The sequence below is a fragment of the Actinia tenebrosa genome, unplaced genomic scaffold (assembly GCF_029948245.1).
Source record: "Actinia tenebrosa isolate PJP-AT-01 unplaced genomic scaffold, QUT_ActTen_1.0 PGA_scaffold0__85_contigs__length_37466705, whole genome shotgun sequence".
NCBI lineage: Eukaryota > Metazoa > Cnidaria > Anthozoa > Actiniaria > Actiniidae > Actinia > Actinia tenebrosa.
The window spans coordinates 6,785,554-6,800,086 of NW_028292569.1; the positions used below are offsets into that span (position 1 = coordinate 6,785,554).

The 14,533-nt window shown below is 37.3% G+C and overlaps 3 protein-coding genes across 3 annotated transcripts in view; 1 reads left to right on the forward strand and 2 right to left on the reverse strand.

The window, feature by feature from the left end:
* The window catches only part of LOC116308221 (endothelin-converting enzyme 2), a 28,949-nt gene extending 24,248 nt beyond the window's left edge, over positions 1 to 4,701 (reverse strand). Inside the window, exons 1-4 of the mRNA XM_089027922.1 lie at positions 3,897 to 4,701; positions 2,933 to 2,989; positions 1,617 to 1,733; positions 553 to 639 (exon numbers count right to left, since the gene is read on the reverse strand). Coding sequence (XP_088884048.1) covers positions 553 to 639; positions 1,617 to 1,733; positions 2,933 to 2,989; positions 3,897 to 4,613 — 978 coding nt within the window. The 5' untranslated portion in view covers positions 4,614 to 4,701. The remainder of the gene's footprint in view (positions 1 to 552; positions 640 to 1,616; positions 1,734 to 2,932; positions 2,990 to 3,896) is intronic.
* Positions 4,702 to 7,398: 2,697 nt separating this feature from the next.
* On the reverse strand, positions 7,399 to 9,831 carry LOC116308847 (ornithine decarboxylase antizyme 1). Its single transcript, XM_089026064.1, has 5 exons — positions 9,825 to 9,831; positions 9,480 to 9,628; positions 9,209 to 9,384; positions 8,802 to 8,887; positions 7,399 to 7,619 (listed from the first exon to the last, which is right to left on the reverse strand). The coding sequence occupies exons 1-5, from the start codon at positions 9,829 to 9,831 to the stop codon at positions 7,510 to 7,512; spliced, it is 528 nt and encodes a 175-aa protein (XP_088882190.1). The 3' UTR covers positions 7,399 to 7,509.
* Positions 9,832 to 11,870: 2,039 nt separating this feature from the next.
* Positions 11,871 to 14,520, forward strand: LOC116308121 (uncharacterized). The gene is made up of 3 exons (XM_031718530.2): positions 11,871 to 11,951; positions 12,363 to 12,572; positions 12,847 to 14,520. The coding sequence occupies exons 2-3, from the start codon at positions 12,467 to 12,469 to the stop codon at positions 13,998 to 14,000; spliced, it is 1,260 nt and encodes a 419-aa protein (XP_031574390.2). The 5' UTR covers positions 11,871 to 11,951; positions 12,363 to 12,466; the 3' UTR covers positions 14,001 to 14,520.
* Positions 14,521 to 14,533: the final 13 nt, after the last annotated feature.

Below are 14,533 nucleotides of genomic sequence, written 5' to 3' on the forward strand. Positions count from 1 at the left end.
TTATTTATTTACCGACTGATCTGACTTCATTGTTTTCGGTCTTTCTTTGCTTAACGGCAACAATGATTGTCGCAAGACCAAAGAAATGCGGCTTATTCACCTATTGGGCACTCTTAGTCCCAACGGGATTAATGAACGCTTTATTTTCAACTAACCTTTTCTTTTGTCTTTTGATTGTTTGTTTTTGTTTCCTTGCCTACCTTGCTCTCACTGGTTTCTTTTGTCTTATTCTATCATATATACACTCCTTTCTACCACTTCTTTCTCTTTTACTCCGACGAAGGACTAGCGTCCGAAACGTCAGTAAGTTTTTTCATCTTTTCACGGTGTATAATTTACCTTTTCATCATTACTGTTTTATTTATTATCTATTTATTATTTATTTATCATTTATTTGTTATTTATTTATTATTTATTTATTATTTATTTATTATTCATTTATTATTAATTAATTAATTATCAATTATTAATTAATTATTTATTAATTAATTGTTTTTATTTATTACCTCACCCCCATCCCCCGGGCATTGCATGTGCCACACAATTACTGACCTCTGGCACCTCTGCTTGAAGTTGTGCGAGAGTTTTAGTTGTCACTCGCTTCGTTGCTTCTTCTTCTTCTAATAACGATGGATATACCTAACAAAAGGAAATCCAGAAAAAAAAAACATTCAGTTCAAATTTTCTTCTAGGTTTTTGCATTATTTTGACAAATTATTTTGGACCGCAGGGAGCCCAATTTAGATAAAAGTGATAGGTTAAAATAAAATCAGAAAAACTTAATAACTATTTTTGTCATATGTACTTATCCATAAAATACCTTTATCATATAATTATCCATAAAATACCTATATTTCTCCTTTTCGAAAAACTGATATTTTCACATGTGAAAATAACATGTTATTTTCACATGTGAAAATATCACATATCACATGTGAAAATATCGATAAATCTGTTTATTTAAGCTATTAGTTTGAAAATAAAAACTTTTTATAATAATAAAAAGCTTATTAAGTTGATTTTATGGATAAATATATAATAATAGAATATTACATGGGAGCGCGGAGATACGACATTTATCTTCTCGTGTTGAAAATTCTCACTCGTTCGCAGCGCTCATTCGTGAGAGATCTTTCCAACACTCATATCCTCTATTTTTCTAATTTAAAATAATGTCAAGGTCAAGGTCAAGATAATGTCCTCCTTAATACAGCAGAAGAAATATATATAGATAAACGGAACTAGAACATTTTTCGCGCGCGCCTTTGTTTCCTACATAATAGACCCTTTGCGGTCACGTGTCTGTACTGGTGAGCAAATTTTTTGATTTTATTTTCAATTGGTGATTCTTTTTAGCTACTTGTAAAGAACTGAATGAAACGATGTGTAACCAGTGTGTTACGAAATGCAGTTTTATTACGATCTCTCGAAACAGGTTGTAGAAAGTTTGTTTGCTCACCAGTATACTTCACCCATGGCAATCAAGATGTTCATTCATTTGCTCTCAGTGAATTAATCTTCAGCACGTGTTTACCGAGCTGCAGAGGGCCTATTCCCCGATGGTATCCATTGTCACTGATATTTATATATATTGGGCTCCCTGTGACTTCACTTACACTAGCAATTTGGGCTTCAAGATTAATGATCTCGTCAGCTTTCTGAGCAGTGGCTGTTTCATTGCCACCCAACAGAACCACCACCTCGATGATCAGACGTCTGTATGCTAAAATGGACTAGAACAAGGTATATTGAATTATGAATTGATAGAGAAAAATGATCATCATAATCACCATCATCATACCATCACCATCATCATCACCATCATCATCATCACCATCATCATCATTATCATCATCATCATCACCATCATCATCACCATCATCATCATCACCATCTTCATCATCATCACCATCATCATAATCACTATCATCATCACTATCATCATCAACATCATCATAATCACCATCATCGTCATCATCATCATTATCATCATCACTATCATCATCAGTATCTTCATCAGCATTACCTTAATATTAGTAAATTGATATGATTTTAAACTTGAATATAGCTAGCGTTTCTCGTGCTGTGATTTGTCGAGCGACCGGTGATTCTGAGACGATATTTACTGCTCGAGCGGCCATTATGAGATTTTCTAAAATTTGCCAGGGCTAAAACGTTCTTTTAATAGAATTTCGTCCCTCCTCTTTTCTTTTTACATTTCCTCTTTTTTCTCTGATAAAATAAGCCTAAAACAATCATTCACTCGCGGCTCGGTTAATATTCACCGATAATCACCGTTCGAGAAGAATTGATGGAAAATACCATGCGTATTTGATGAAAGTGGCTTAATAGTCTCCTTCACAGTTCCCTGCGCCATCTTGAAAGGTAGCCGTGCCTTTGCATCGAAGCGAGACGAACGATGAGCTTGCAATGACAGAGACATGTGAATAATTGTCCAAGGTGTTACATTTTGTAAAAACAGGTCTCTATCATTGCAAGATCACCGTTCGTCTCGCTTCGACGCAAAGGCACGGTTACATTTCAAGATGACGCAGGGAACTGTGAAATAGACTATTAATACCACGAATGCGTACATCCGGCACTTTTTTTGCATTTCATGTAAAAAGTTCCGAATGTGTGCCTGCAATTTCAGTGCTATAAACCGAAAAACCGTGGGCACTTCCAAAAATATTCTATTGTTCTTTAGCCAATCACAATTAACGTTCTAACCACAAGATAACGGAAATATAAAACTAACGCTTCTGATTGGTTAAAAAACATTCTTGACATATTTCTAGGCGCCCACGGTTTTTCGATTCGCACTGTAAATAATTAATTGCACAGGTTAAGAAAAATTCATGGCCATTTAACCAATCAATGTTAAAAGAGAAGAGCACTCAGTTTTAAAATATTTTGATATGGGTCTACATACCTCTGATGATAGATTTTGATATACTTCTTTCGCTAGGGCTATTCCAGAGTTATATATCTACAGGGTCAGAGCAATAAACTGATGAGCAGACATTAAATTATTTACAAGTAAAGAAAAAAATTGACCATTTTAGAAATAGTGGTGGACTGGGGAGAGTGTCGTAGCGCAAAGGCGTCTGGGATTGTTACGCGAAAGTTTCTTTCTTCGTTTGAGAATTTCATAATGCAAGGCAAGTTAGTGTCCGTAACACTCCAGTTTCAAATTCTCTGTTGCTCAGGGTTAGCCTTGATTTTGTATGACATTAACTTGAATCTTCACCGGCATGCATTACAGTGAAGGTCCTTAGAATTTCAAAGTGTTGTTGAAGTTGTGCATTCTTTACTTTACCGTTGTTATTTTTGTGAATATTTAGACACTGATACGAGGCTAACCATGAGTAAATGAGTCTGCAATCATGGAACACAGCGGTATTCAGTGAATAATTATTCTCGAGTTTATGGATCCTTCTCAAAAGCATAGTGGATGCGAGACTATCATGAAAATACAAAAGAAATCACTTTTTCTCGATGGGATTTGTGGCATTTCTTTTGTATTTCCACGTTAGCCTCTCATTCAAGACAATTTTGAGAAAGGTGCAAGCCATTCTCGTTCCCAGATCGTCCTCGGTTGTCGTTCCTCCCCGTCAGAGGCTCTGGGAATCCTCGCAATTTGATTGGCTTTTAAGAAAAACAATAGATCTACTTTTTGATTGGATAATCGAATGTTTATGTTCGCCATTGTAGATTTCACAAAGCCAAAGGCTTTTCTTGAAAAGATTTCGAGTATTCGCTGTGAGGACGTGATCGTAATATTCCTTTCTTCCGGTTGTAGGGTTTCCCAGAGCGTCTGACGTGGAGGAACGACAACCGAGGAGGCTGGGAACGAGAATGGTTGCATGCATTCAACTCATTTATAGGGTACTTACGGAGATCATTTTCTTTGTGTTGTCGTCAAGGTCACTGAGGATGTATACTCGAAAAACAGGCGAATCACTGGCTTTCAATTTATGAATAGAAAGAAGGCTTCTCTTAAAATCCCAGGCATTCTCGTCCCAGTTTCCACTCATGCCCCAACCTCCCAACTCTCTAATGCGTTTCCTCAGAGGTGCGTCACCAAGAATTTCAATGGCCGTCAAGTTTATGCACGATTGGTAGAAATCTGTTGGCATTCGCTGTACTTCTGCGCTCGCTCCGTTGATGTCGATTTTGGCTTTTTCTAATTTTCGTTTTTTGTATTTATCTGTTTTCGCTTCGGCTTTTTTAAATATAGAATAATAAGAATAACCGGGAGGGAAAGGATTGTTTTCCGACCATCTGCCACAGGCGTACTCATAAAAATCCTCGCAAGGGTTTACGGAAAGGTTCATAGAACGGTTAATTTGATTGGCTGCATCAATACATTCGGGAGTGTTGCAAATCTTGCTAGATTGAGAGTTGGTTTTGACTGATGTCTTGGAAAATCTTGGGGATCGAATCTTGTTTAAACCCTGTTCGAGAGTCGTCTTCTTGTTCTGACTTGCTGCTACGTGGATCATTGATATCACAAGTAAGACTGCCAAGAAACGAGGACCATGGATTGAAGACCATCGCTTGTTCTCTTGTTTCCCACCTCTGCCAACATTCGTCATTCTTCCCATTACCATGAAGTGACTTTTTCTGTGTGTCTCCTATGATTTACCTTCACTTCCCAAAAGTGTGTTATCAGAATTCAGTGTGGACTGCTTAATCCAGTTGATGTTAAGCTTTTTTCAAAGCTGTAAGTTTTTTTTCTCTACCGGTTGATCAAACGTGTAACTATTCTGTTCTGCTATAACCTGCTCAAACATTTTCTTACATAATTTCAATTTTTTGCAATTTGAAATTATTTTTTTCTTGACAAGAATTATAATATTGTCTTCATAAAGACACAACATGTTCTTGACTCTTTTTTCTCTTCCATGACAAAGTTTCTGTAGTTTTCGCCAGTTCTATGTGATTTTAAAACAATATTTTTGATCCTATTGTAACTAGAAGTTTTTGCGCTATAACCTGGTGAACATTTTTTCGACACGTCGAGCGGCTACAAAAAAAAAGAACTCTTAACCTTTTTTCACATGTCGTGCGGTTAGAACAATGAAAAGGAATTTTTTCCACATCTCTTTTGGTTTAAAAGTCTTGCAAACGCTATCTGTGCCATCATGTTGGCAACCAATATTTCACAGTTATTTTGTCCGCAAAAAAAAATACTACGCGCAGTGAACATTGAACATTCCACACTCGGCCCGCAATACCCTATAACGGGGTACCGGGGACCGCCTCAATCGCATCGTATAGCCCACTTCCGAGATATACTTCGTTTGTCACGCACAAAGGTTTCAGTATGAGGCTACGTGCTAAATTAAATTAATTCCTACCGCCTGTCACGAATGACTGAGCATTTAGCACGTAGCCTCATACTGAAACCTTTGTGCGTGACAAACGAAGCATATCTCGGAAGTGGGCTGTTACTACTCAAGTATCTCACTTAATTCAAAATGCTTCACAGAAATTCTCTTGAACTCAAGTAGCCTCAGTCTTGTCATGCATGTGGCATCTCAGATAATCTAAACTTTTTTCCTTTGAGTTATTGGCAGTAATTTCAGTTTATTGATCAAATTTGAAACTCTTTTATAATAACGGGTTTTTTTATTTTGACAGATGGGAGAAGACCAGCAGACATCCAAGAGGATTTATAAAAGTTAAAAAGTGTAAAACTAGCTTCAACGGAAAGCGAGAGTTGTAAAGTCTATCTATTAATGTATTCAAAGGGAAAAGAATTAGACGTTATATTACAAAAAGGTAACAGTATAAATGTCGCACCATTAGACCTTTCTGGATATATGAAGCGTTTTCACGTAACGTCACAGCGGCCATTATGGGGTACCAAAACAATACATTTTCTATCCTCCAGGAATTGAACTCTATTTTTATGCAAATACTGTGCTGAAAGTTTCTATTGTTTATGGCTGCCTTCTCACGTGAGTGAAAACGCTCTATAACCCGCGTGAGTGACTAAGAAACGATGGCCGGGCCCCAAGTCGAGGTTGAACTGGATGTATCAATTCCAACCTTCAATTTGGGTCGGAACGCAGCTTTTAATTGGGTGAATATATAATAAGGATAGAACGATAAACAATATAAACCTACTTCAAAAAACGTTGTCCTCAATAGGTCATTCCGATTTGGAAATGGTTTCGTTGAATACAAAGAACATTGAATCAGTCTCAACACTAAGGTCCATTTTCTTGACGAGAATAAGAAGCAGAAACACAAGTCATTCCAGCTATTCTTGGATCTTGGAAATGACCTATCTCCTAGCGCTTTTCGCCTATCGCCTTTGGCGATGACAACGTTTTTTGAAATAGGTGTCTACAAAACAATAGAACCGCGAGTCGACAAAGAAAACCATCGTTTTTTTTACCAATCTCGACAGCTCTTCTTAGCGGGTGTGTTATTATTACTGCCACTTGGAACCATTGCTTTGTGCTTACTCAAGCCCTTCGGGAAAGGTCTTTTGATTTTAGATAACTGAACTTGGAAATAAATTATTCATCATATTATTAGAACTTGAAATAGAGGCTTTGCATCATCACGTGATGGAAGCCATGACAGGAGGCAGAACTGAATGGAGTCGTTCTTCTCTGAGAAACTGAATTCTTTCTTAATAGGTATGTAAAAAATGATTATAAAATGCAACCAAAAAGAATAGTCGTTTCATATTTGTTATATATATTCAGTGTTAAATTGAATAACTTGACCTAAACAAGTCGATGTTATGGTTCAATAGAGTGCTCACACTAAATCCGTGAAACAAATACTAATTTTCAGCACTAAATAGTGATAATTAAACAATAGAAAACAAAGGATTCTGTATGAAATAGTACTAATTAGTACTATTTAATGTTCACGGTTTTAGTGCGTGCACTCTATTGCTGAATTTATATAGATTGTTAATCTAAGTTGTTTTTTTTTGAAATTACTTATTTTTCATAATAATAATTAATATTATCACAAATAGCAGGGTTATACAAGATCTTAACTTTAAATTAGGGAGGTAAAATTTTGTATTTGGGAGAGGGCTGAGGCTTCACTGAAGGGTCATCAGTGAGATTTTGAACTTTTGTGCAAAGTCAAAGTTAAGGCTAGTACGTTGTTGACTGAATAGGAGGGTCATGAATTTCTTACCCAGTATTTATTGACTGAGGGGGGACGGGGTGGTCGTAGGATTTAGGGAGGATCATATGATCTTTAGACAACTGGAGGGAGGAAAAACTGTCAATTTGTTGGGGTTTTTTTTGGGGGGGGGGGAGGGGTCAGTTAATCTTTATGATGGGGAAATAAATATCCTTCAACTCCCAGGAATAAATAATACCGAGTACACAATCATCAATATTTAAAAACATACCCAGGTAGGATTTTGATCAAGAGTTTAATATTAAAATAACGGCAACATATATACATGAATTAATACTTAGTAGGTAATGGTTGTTATTCTAGCTAGTGCATATGCAACTAGCATTGTTACTCTATCGTATATGCCAAGAAGACATAGTTGGGGTCCTCGGGAACCATTTCATGTCCTGGTTTGACTGTTTGGAAGCCCATGAACATGAATGCTCTCATCATTGATGCTGTTAGGGACAAAGAAAGAACAGCAATTATTAACATCAAAATTCAACAGAAATCATTTGCTGTGGCTAACTCACAGATTAAACCCTGAAACAACTTCTGGGCTGATCTAAGTCAGGGCATGGCTAACTCACAGATCCAACCCTGAAACAACCTCTGGGCTGATCTAAGTCAGGGCATGGCTAACTCACAGATTAAACCCTGAAACAACTTCTGGGCTGATCTAAGTCAGGGCATGGCTAACTCACAGATTGAACCCTGAAACAACCTCTGGGCTGATTTAAGTCAGGGCATGGCTAACTCACAGATCAAACCCTGAAACAACTTCTGGGCTGATCTAAGTCAGGGCATGGCTAACTCACAGATTGAACCCTGAAACAACCTCTGGGCTGATCTAAGTCAGGACATGGCTAACTCACAGATTAAACCCTGAAACAACTTCTGGGCTGATCTAAGTCAGGGCAAGGCTAACTCATATATTGAACCCTGATACAACCTCTGGGCTGATCTGAGTCAGAGCATGGATAACTCAAGGATCTACATAGAATTTAAGTTGTCAGGTTTTACAGAGAGAAAAAAAAGTGGAGAACATGGAGAAAAACCCTTGTGGCTAAGGAGAGAATGATACACCAGAAAAAACTCTATCTATATGTGCTGTCTGCAGAGACTGAACTGGTACCCCCAACCTGCAAGGCTCACAGTGGTAAAGGCAAACAGTTCTAAATTATTGAATATCCAGGGCTTTCAGAATATTTGGTAGTAGGTTGTCATAATTCTGACGTAGCTGGCTGTGATCCCATACAAGAAACATAAGGTATTTTATTAAAAAAAAGGAGCAGCCGCTTAAGTTCGGAGCAATTGCCAGAGTTCCTACCGTATGGCTGCAGACTTACTCTGAAAGCCCTGTTATCCCTTGATTATAACAAGTTATCAAATGGAGCTGATCCTCGCAGTATATGAAGCAACTTATGCAGCTGCAAATTGAAAGACTCATAAAAAATACTGAGTCTTGAATGGGATTTTAACCCATGTCCTGGCAATTCTGGTACCATGCTCTAACCACTGAGCTACCAAGTCTCATATGAGACTTCAAGGACACATTAGGTGGGTTTATTGGCCCGATAGGAAAGATATATATATATATATATGTGTATGAGAATATATATGACATATATTTGGCTTACTTCTATCAGGCCGGTCTTTGAGGAGGCAAACAAACACATGTGTGCAGTTGAGCTGTTCTTCTGCATACTCCAATAAAGATACAAAGCTATGACAGAGAGAAATAATGGTAAATATGAATCACTCAATGTAGGGAGGAAGTTGTCATTGTCACTGAGAAAATGCAGTAAGAGCCCAATGACAACCACACCAACTAGTCCAGGGGCGGATCCAGGAATTTAAGAAGGGGGGAGACTGTAACAAAGGTTTACGAGGAATGCAAGAAAAAGGGGGCCAGGGGGAGGGGCTTACTAAAGATAATACTGAGAAATTAGAGCAAAAGGGGGGTGGCTAGCTATCCTCTTCACCACCCCTGGGTCTGCCTATGACTAGACCAACAAGAAGAAATGCTGTGGATATTGCTTATTACCATTCTTTGCTTCCTGGCTGCATCTCTTCATTTGGTACGTGGACATAGAGACATTCATTGATGTGGACTGCAGACCACTCGGCCACATCGTGATCGCCAGTTTTTACACGGAAGGAGAAGAACTCTGTTTTAGGGGGTGGAGAGCACTCTTTTGCAGGGTACTTCTCACACTGGCCCTGGAATTACAAAATAACAAACATGTTTAAACATTGCACCATAGCTAAAAAAACATTCATAGTAAAGAAAGAAACAATAATGCTGCAGTACTTACTACAAAAAGAGTATAGAAGGATATATCATCCTCATCATCATCTCCACCCCCTCCACCATCAGATGAAGAAAGGCCTTCGTCGAAGCGGACGTCAGGAATACCACTCCAACCATTGTCGCAGGTGATAGATACGGTACATTTTTGGCTCCCTAAATATATATGTTTTAAACCCAACAATTAATTATAATTGTGTTTAATAATGACAGGTCTTCAGACGATTATTGAGATTAAAACCTCCCTTCAATGAAATTTTTAAACATCTTAACTCATGCATAAATGAGTCTAACTCATGAAAATAGCGCAGCGCACTGATCCTAAAAATGATCCTTAAAGATTCAGACAAACATTGCATTTTGTTTAACCGCTACGAGGATTATACGAACCGATTTTATTATTTTTACTTAAAAATACAATACCCCATGTAAGCTTAGATCAACTGCGATCGGCTGTGAAAATTATCTGCTGAAAGTAAACTTGTAAGTTTGTTTGTCCGAATTTCGCCTTTGTCTTCGTTTTTATGATGTCACAGTTGTGCTGCGCTACTGAACATCCTAACGAATTTACATTTAGCAATAACAAAAAACAGCTCTCTGGTAAGTCTGTACAAAATTTTAAGAAAACTCCAATTATTTTCACTGATTTCAGCGAACGAAAAAAAAGATAATACGCATTCTAAAACAAGTTTCGATCTTTTTAAAATTAAGATATGAAGCTTAGGTTCACTTTGCATACTTGCGCAATCAAAATTTTATAAACATTATAAAAACCTTTATCACGAAATAAAAATCATAAAAACCCAAAAATAAGCCAAAGAATAAAACTGCAAAGTGTAAATGATGCTTAGAGAAAAATATCGCTAGTAATGAAATAATAAATACATAAATGTGAAAACAAAATTTGAGCTGAAATGCTTAGATATGTTTATAAACCGGGAAGCTTTGTTACATAACTCAGATATTTAAATACATACATCTACAATTATCTCTCCATAAATATATCTATTAGACATTTTTTGCATGGGAAATATAATATTTAAACGATAAAAAGAATCTTAGCGAAGCAAAGTTTTTACAAATATTGCGCATCAGCATGAAAAAAATATCGATGTCGTTTTCGTTGTTACGAAATGGTTTTTCGACTTCTTTGCGCTAAAAAGTTGTAAAAATACCTATCAAAATTATATATAAATGCAATTAATTTAGACATAGACGAAAATTTTGGTTATTTGTATCTCATTTGCAATAAAAACAATAAAATAACTCATAAAATTAGCAACCAAATGAGGACATTCAAATCGAAGAAGAAGACAAGATGGCGGACATGTTACAACGACTTGTTCAACTTACAGGGTTGTTTTGAGGTCTTCCCCGGAAATTTTTGATTAGGGTCTTGATTTTCCTTCTTCCCTTTTGGCGAAATTGTTGATCGTTGACTGCCTAGGCAGTGTAGAGGCTTGAAAAAACGGTTTAAAATGCCCTATAATTGGAGACTTTGAAATCACTCGCCCGAAAGCTATGAACTGCGTAGAAAAAATCTGTAGCATTTCTTCTTTGCGGGGGGTTATATACCTCTGCGCTTGCGTAATGTCTTGCTGTAATGTTATAATTTATTTTGAGGGAGGAGTGGTTGGGTAGTGGGTAAAGTAACTTTAGTATTATTTCTTTCTTTTTGAGTAAAAGATACATCAATATGGATAAATTTAAAACGAAAAAAATTTTATTCCCGAGAGATTTGGAACGGAGACTTAAAAAAACGTCTAAACTAAGACTCATACGTCTAAAAATGTTACCGAGGCAATAGGCGAAAAGCGATAGGAGGGGTCATTCCAAGATCCAAGAATAGCCCCTCCTTTGCAGTTAAGGTCACGTGTCTGTACTGGAGGGCAAAATTTTTTTTATTTTTTTTATTAAATTGGTGATTCTTTTTAGGTACTTGTAAAGAACTGAATGAAAAGATGGGTATCCAGTGTGTTACGACTGTACGCCGCGAAATGCAGTTTCATTACGACCTCTCAAAACAGGTCATGTAGAAAGTTTTTTTGCTCTCCAGTAAATTTCAACCATGGGAATATAAATGTTCATTCATTTGCTCTTAATGAATTAATCAGCACGTGATTGCTTAGCTGCAAAGGGCCTATAGCTGGAATGACTTGTGTTTCTGCTTCTTGTTCTCGTCGAGAACACGTAATTTAATTTTCAAAGTACATGAGAAGCACGTCCATCCTGGCTGAATATAAAATTTAATAATTTTTTTTGACAGTCTGTCTTGCCTTATCTTTTCTGCTGAGCTTCAAAATGCTGCGTGACTTTATAACATAACTTAAATTAAAATAAATATATTCAAAATCAATGAAGCATAGTTACTGCGCATAATTTTGCATACTTAATAAGCAATTTAGTCTCCGTTATCTACTGATATGACTATGGCTGACCAAAAGACCGACCTCCAAACTTTATTTTAAGCCAACTTTTGGTAAGTTTCACTGGTTAAGAACTAGAATGGTTTAAAAGTTTAATGGCTTTGTTGCTTTTACGTAATTCTCAATACGCTCTACATAATATCATAGTTCACAATAACAACAGAATGTGCTTTTTGTCGACTAGAAGCATGGTTAATTAGCGAGCTTTTTTCGGTTCATTTCTTTTCTTCTGAACTGCTGTCAATATAAATGAGAATTTAAAATCCAGAAGTGTTCAAATATGCGTTAGTTTATTGCGTGAACGTGATGCAAACTCCGCGAAGTGCCACAGCGTTTCACGTTTAGATACGTTCGCTAGCAATGGCTACTCCGACTTTTCTAAAGCTAAATAATCATAAAATCTAGCATAATTTGTTTAATACAGTTTATTTTCACTCTTCTCAATGGATTTCTGCTTTTCTTAGTTAAAAAAACAAGTTCAAACGAACTGTTTTTTGGCCTGTGTCGTTCAGCTGAAAGGTGGCCGAGGAGCCTGGGAACGACCCTTTTATTAACGACCGGTCGAAAGATGTCCTTAAGGAAGTATTTTGTCTTGGCTGTTGGAACAGTGCTGATAATAGTGGTAACCTTGATAACCAGACCAGAATATTTGACATATCTACTTGATTTGTTTGGTAGGTAGAGTAGTTATACCACAGGAAGCCCACTTCAAATAAATTCAGAAAAAATGCTCTTGTGCTTATTTGCCAATTAAAACACAGTGCCTTTTGGATTAGGACCCACCAAAATCTGTTGTTTTTTTTGGAGAACAAAACTAAGTGGATTCATAGAACCAGAATTGTCCGCTATTTTGCCACCTATTTTCTGAGCATGCGCAGTACCTTCCAAACTGTTTTTCGTTTATTTAATCTAATTGATTTAATTTCTCTTTCATTCTTCCTTACTAAGACTCAACTGCTTCCCAAGATAACCTGTTCCACACCTCCAAAACCTTCACTTGCGACGGCAGATGGAAAAACGAATACATCCGTTACCATGCCAACAGCCTTAAATCCCAAAGCAAGGACAGAAAATTCATAATCTACTACTGCGCAGGTCACAGTGGCGGTTGTGGTGGCTATGGCAACAGGATGATTGGTCTGGTATCCATTTTCTACTTATCTGTTCTTCTCAATAGGACTTTTATGATTCATTGGGGTGGACCAGAATTACTGGAAACTTATTTACAGCCGAATAAAATAGACTGGACTTATAATGAGTTTAAATTCAAGGACATGAAGTCCAGGAAAGGATACTGGGGTTTGGAAAGGTTGCCAGGCTATGACCATTTCCACGCTGCAAGACGAGGAAATTTTCTACGCTGGAGCCAAGGAGTAAACTTCGAATCTTACCTAAATTTCCCAGTAGAAAATCTAGCCACGATATGGTACTTTGCTGATAAGCTATGGGATAACCCGCATCTAAAGACACGAGCAAAAGAAATAGGATTACCACTGGCAAAAAAGAGCTACCCTTATGGAATGATCGGTTGCGCAATGAACTTTCTGTTCAAAAAATCTAGAACCTTAATGAGAGAGTTCAGTAAAGTGAAGTCGGAACTTGACGCAAAAAGAGATGGGCCTTTGATTGGACTTCACGTGCGAACCAGTGATTATCACTTTGGTAGCAACAACCCAAACAGCGTACGAACAAAAGACACAAAGCGAGTATTTGTCTGCGCTGATCGAGTAGAAAAAGCTCTTCGACGAAAATTCTTCCACTTAAGAAATAAGAAATTTACCTGGGTGTTGGCAGTTGATAATATAGATTTAAAAAAGCAGGCGCTAAAGGATTATCCAGATAAACTACTTACGCTGAACATTATTCCAAAACACCTGGATGTTAGCAAAACTGGCCATCAGGAAATCTTTAGGGATCTCTTGATGGACCAACTTATACTTGTTGAATGCGATTTTTTCATTCTTACATCGAGTAGTACGTTCAGTAGTGTGATTCTTGGGTTGAGACAGTTTCCTGTAAACTCGTTCGTTTATGGGGAGAAGTGTAAGCTGGATGAAGAAAATGTTATTCTGGCCCCTGAACAGAGAAAGAATGCTAACTAATTCTTTAAAGTAGTCGGCATTCTCGGAATCGTCGCGCTTGGTGCTCGCAAAGGGGCGAGGTCAAAACAATGGTCCAAAATAGGGACCCTTTTATGAATTAAGTTGGTGGGTATCGGTACATACCCCCTCCCCCCTCAGAGAGCTGTTTAAATGCTCGATACTGGGGGTCTGTAGTGGCAATTTCTATACAAAAAAATATGTTTTTTAGCATACATGCAGAAAGACAGTACATTCATTTCTGTGATTTGGCTTTTAGGTTTGGAGATATTTGGGGACAAAATCTAAGATTTCACTTCCAGAGGTGGTGGGTACCGGGTAACACCACCCCTCCCCCCTAAATCGGGGGTATCATGAGATGACAATTGTTTTGCCCTCCTCCCCAAATTCTAGATCTCTTTTCATGGGCAGGGAGACTAGAAGAAAGGAGTGGACCAATCATGTAGCAAGTACTTATGTAAACAGGAAAGTAGGCTAAACGAACTTTATATATTATCATCAAATAAAATTAAAATTAAAGGCATGTTGATGACCAT

Bases quoted from the DNA above. Each gene is read 5' to 3' on its own strand.
- LOC116308121 (XM_031718530.2), top strand. From the start codon at position 12,467: ATGTCCTTAAGGAAGTATTTTGTCTTGGCTGTTGGAACAGTGCTGATA. The intron at 12,573-12,846 runs GTAGGTAGAGTA...TTCCTTACTAAG, and splicing joins ATATCTACTTGATTTGTTTG to ACTCAACTGCTTCCCAAGAT.
- LOC116308847 (XM_089026064.1), bottom strand. The intron at 8,888-9,208 runs GTAATAAGCAAT...TCTCTGTCATAG, and splicing joins CAGCCAGGAAGCAAAGAATG to CTTTGTATCTTTATTGGAGT. The intron at 7,620-8,801 runs GTAAGCCAAATA...TGTCCCTAACAG, and splicing joins CAAAGACCGGCCTGATAGAA to CATCAATGATGAGAGCATTC.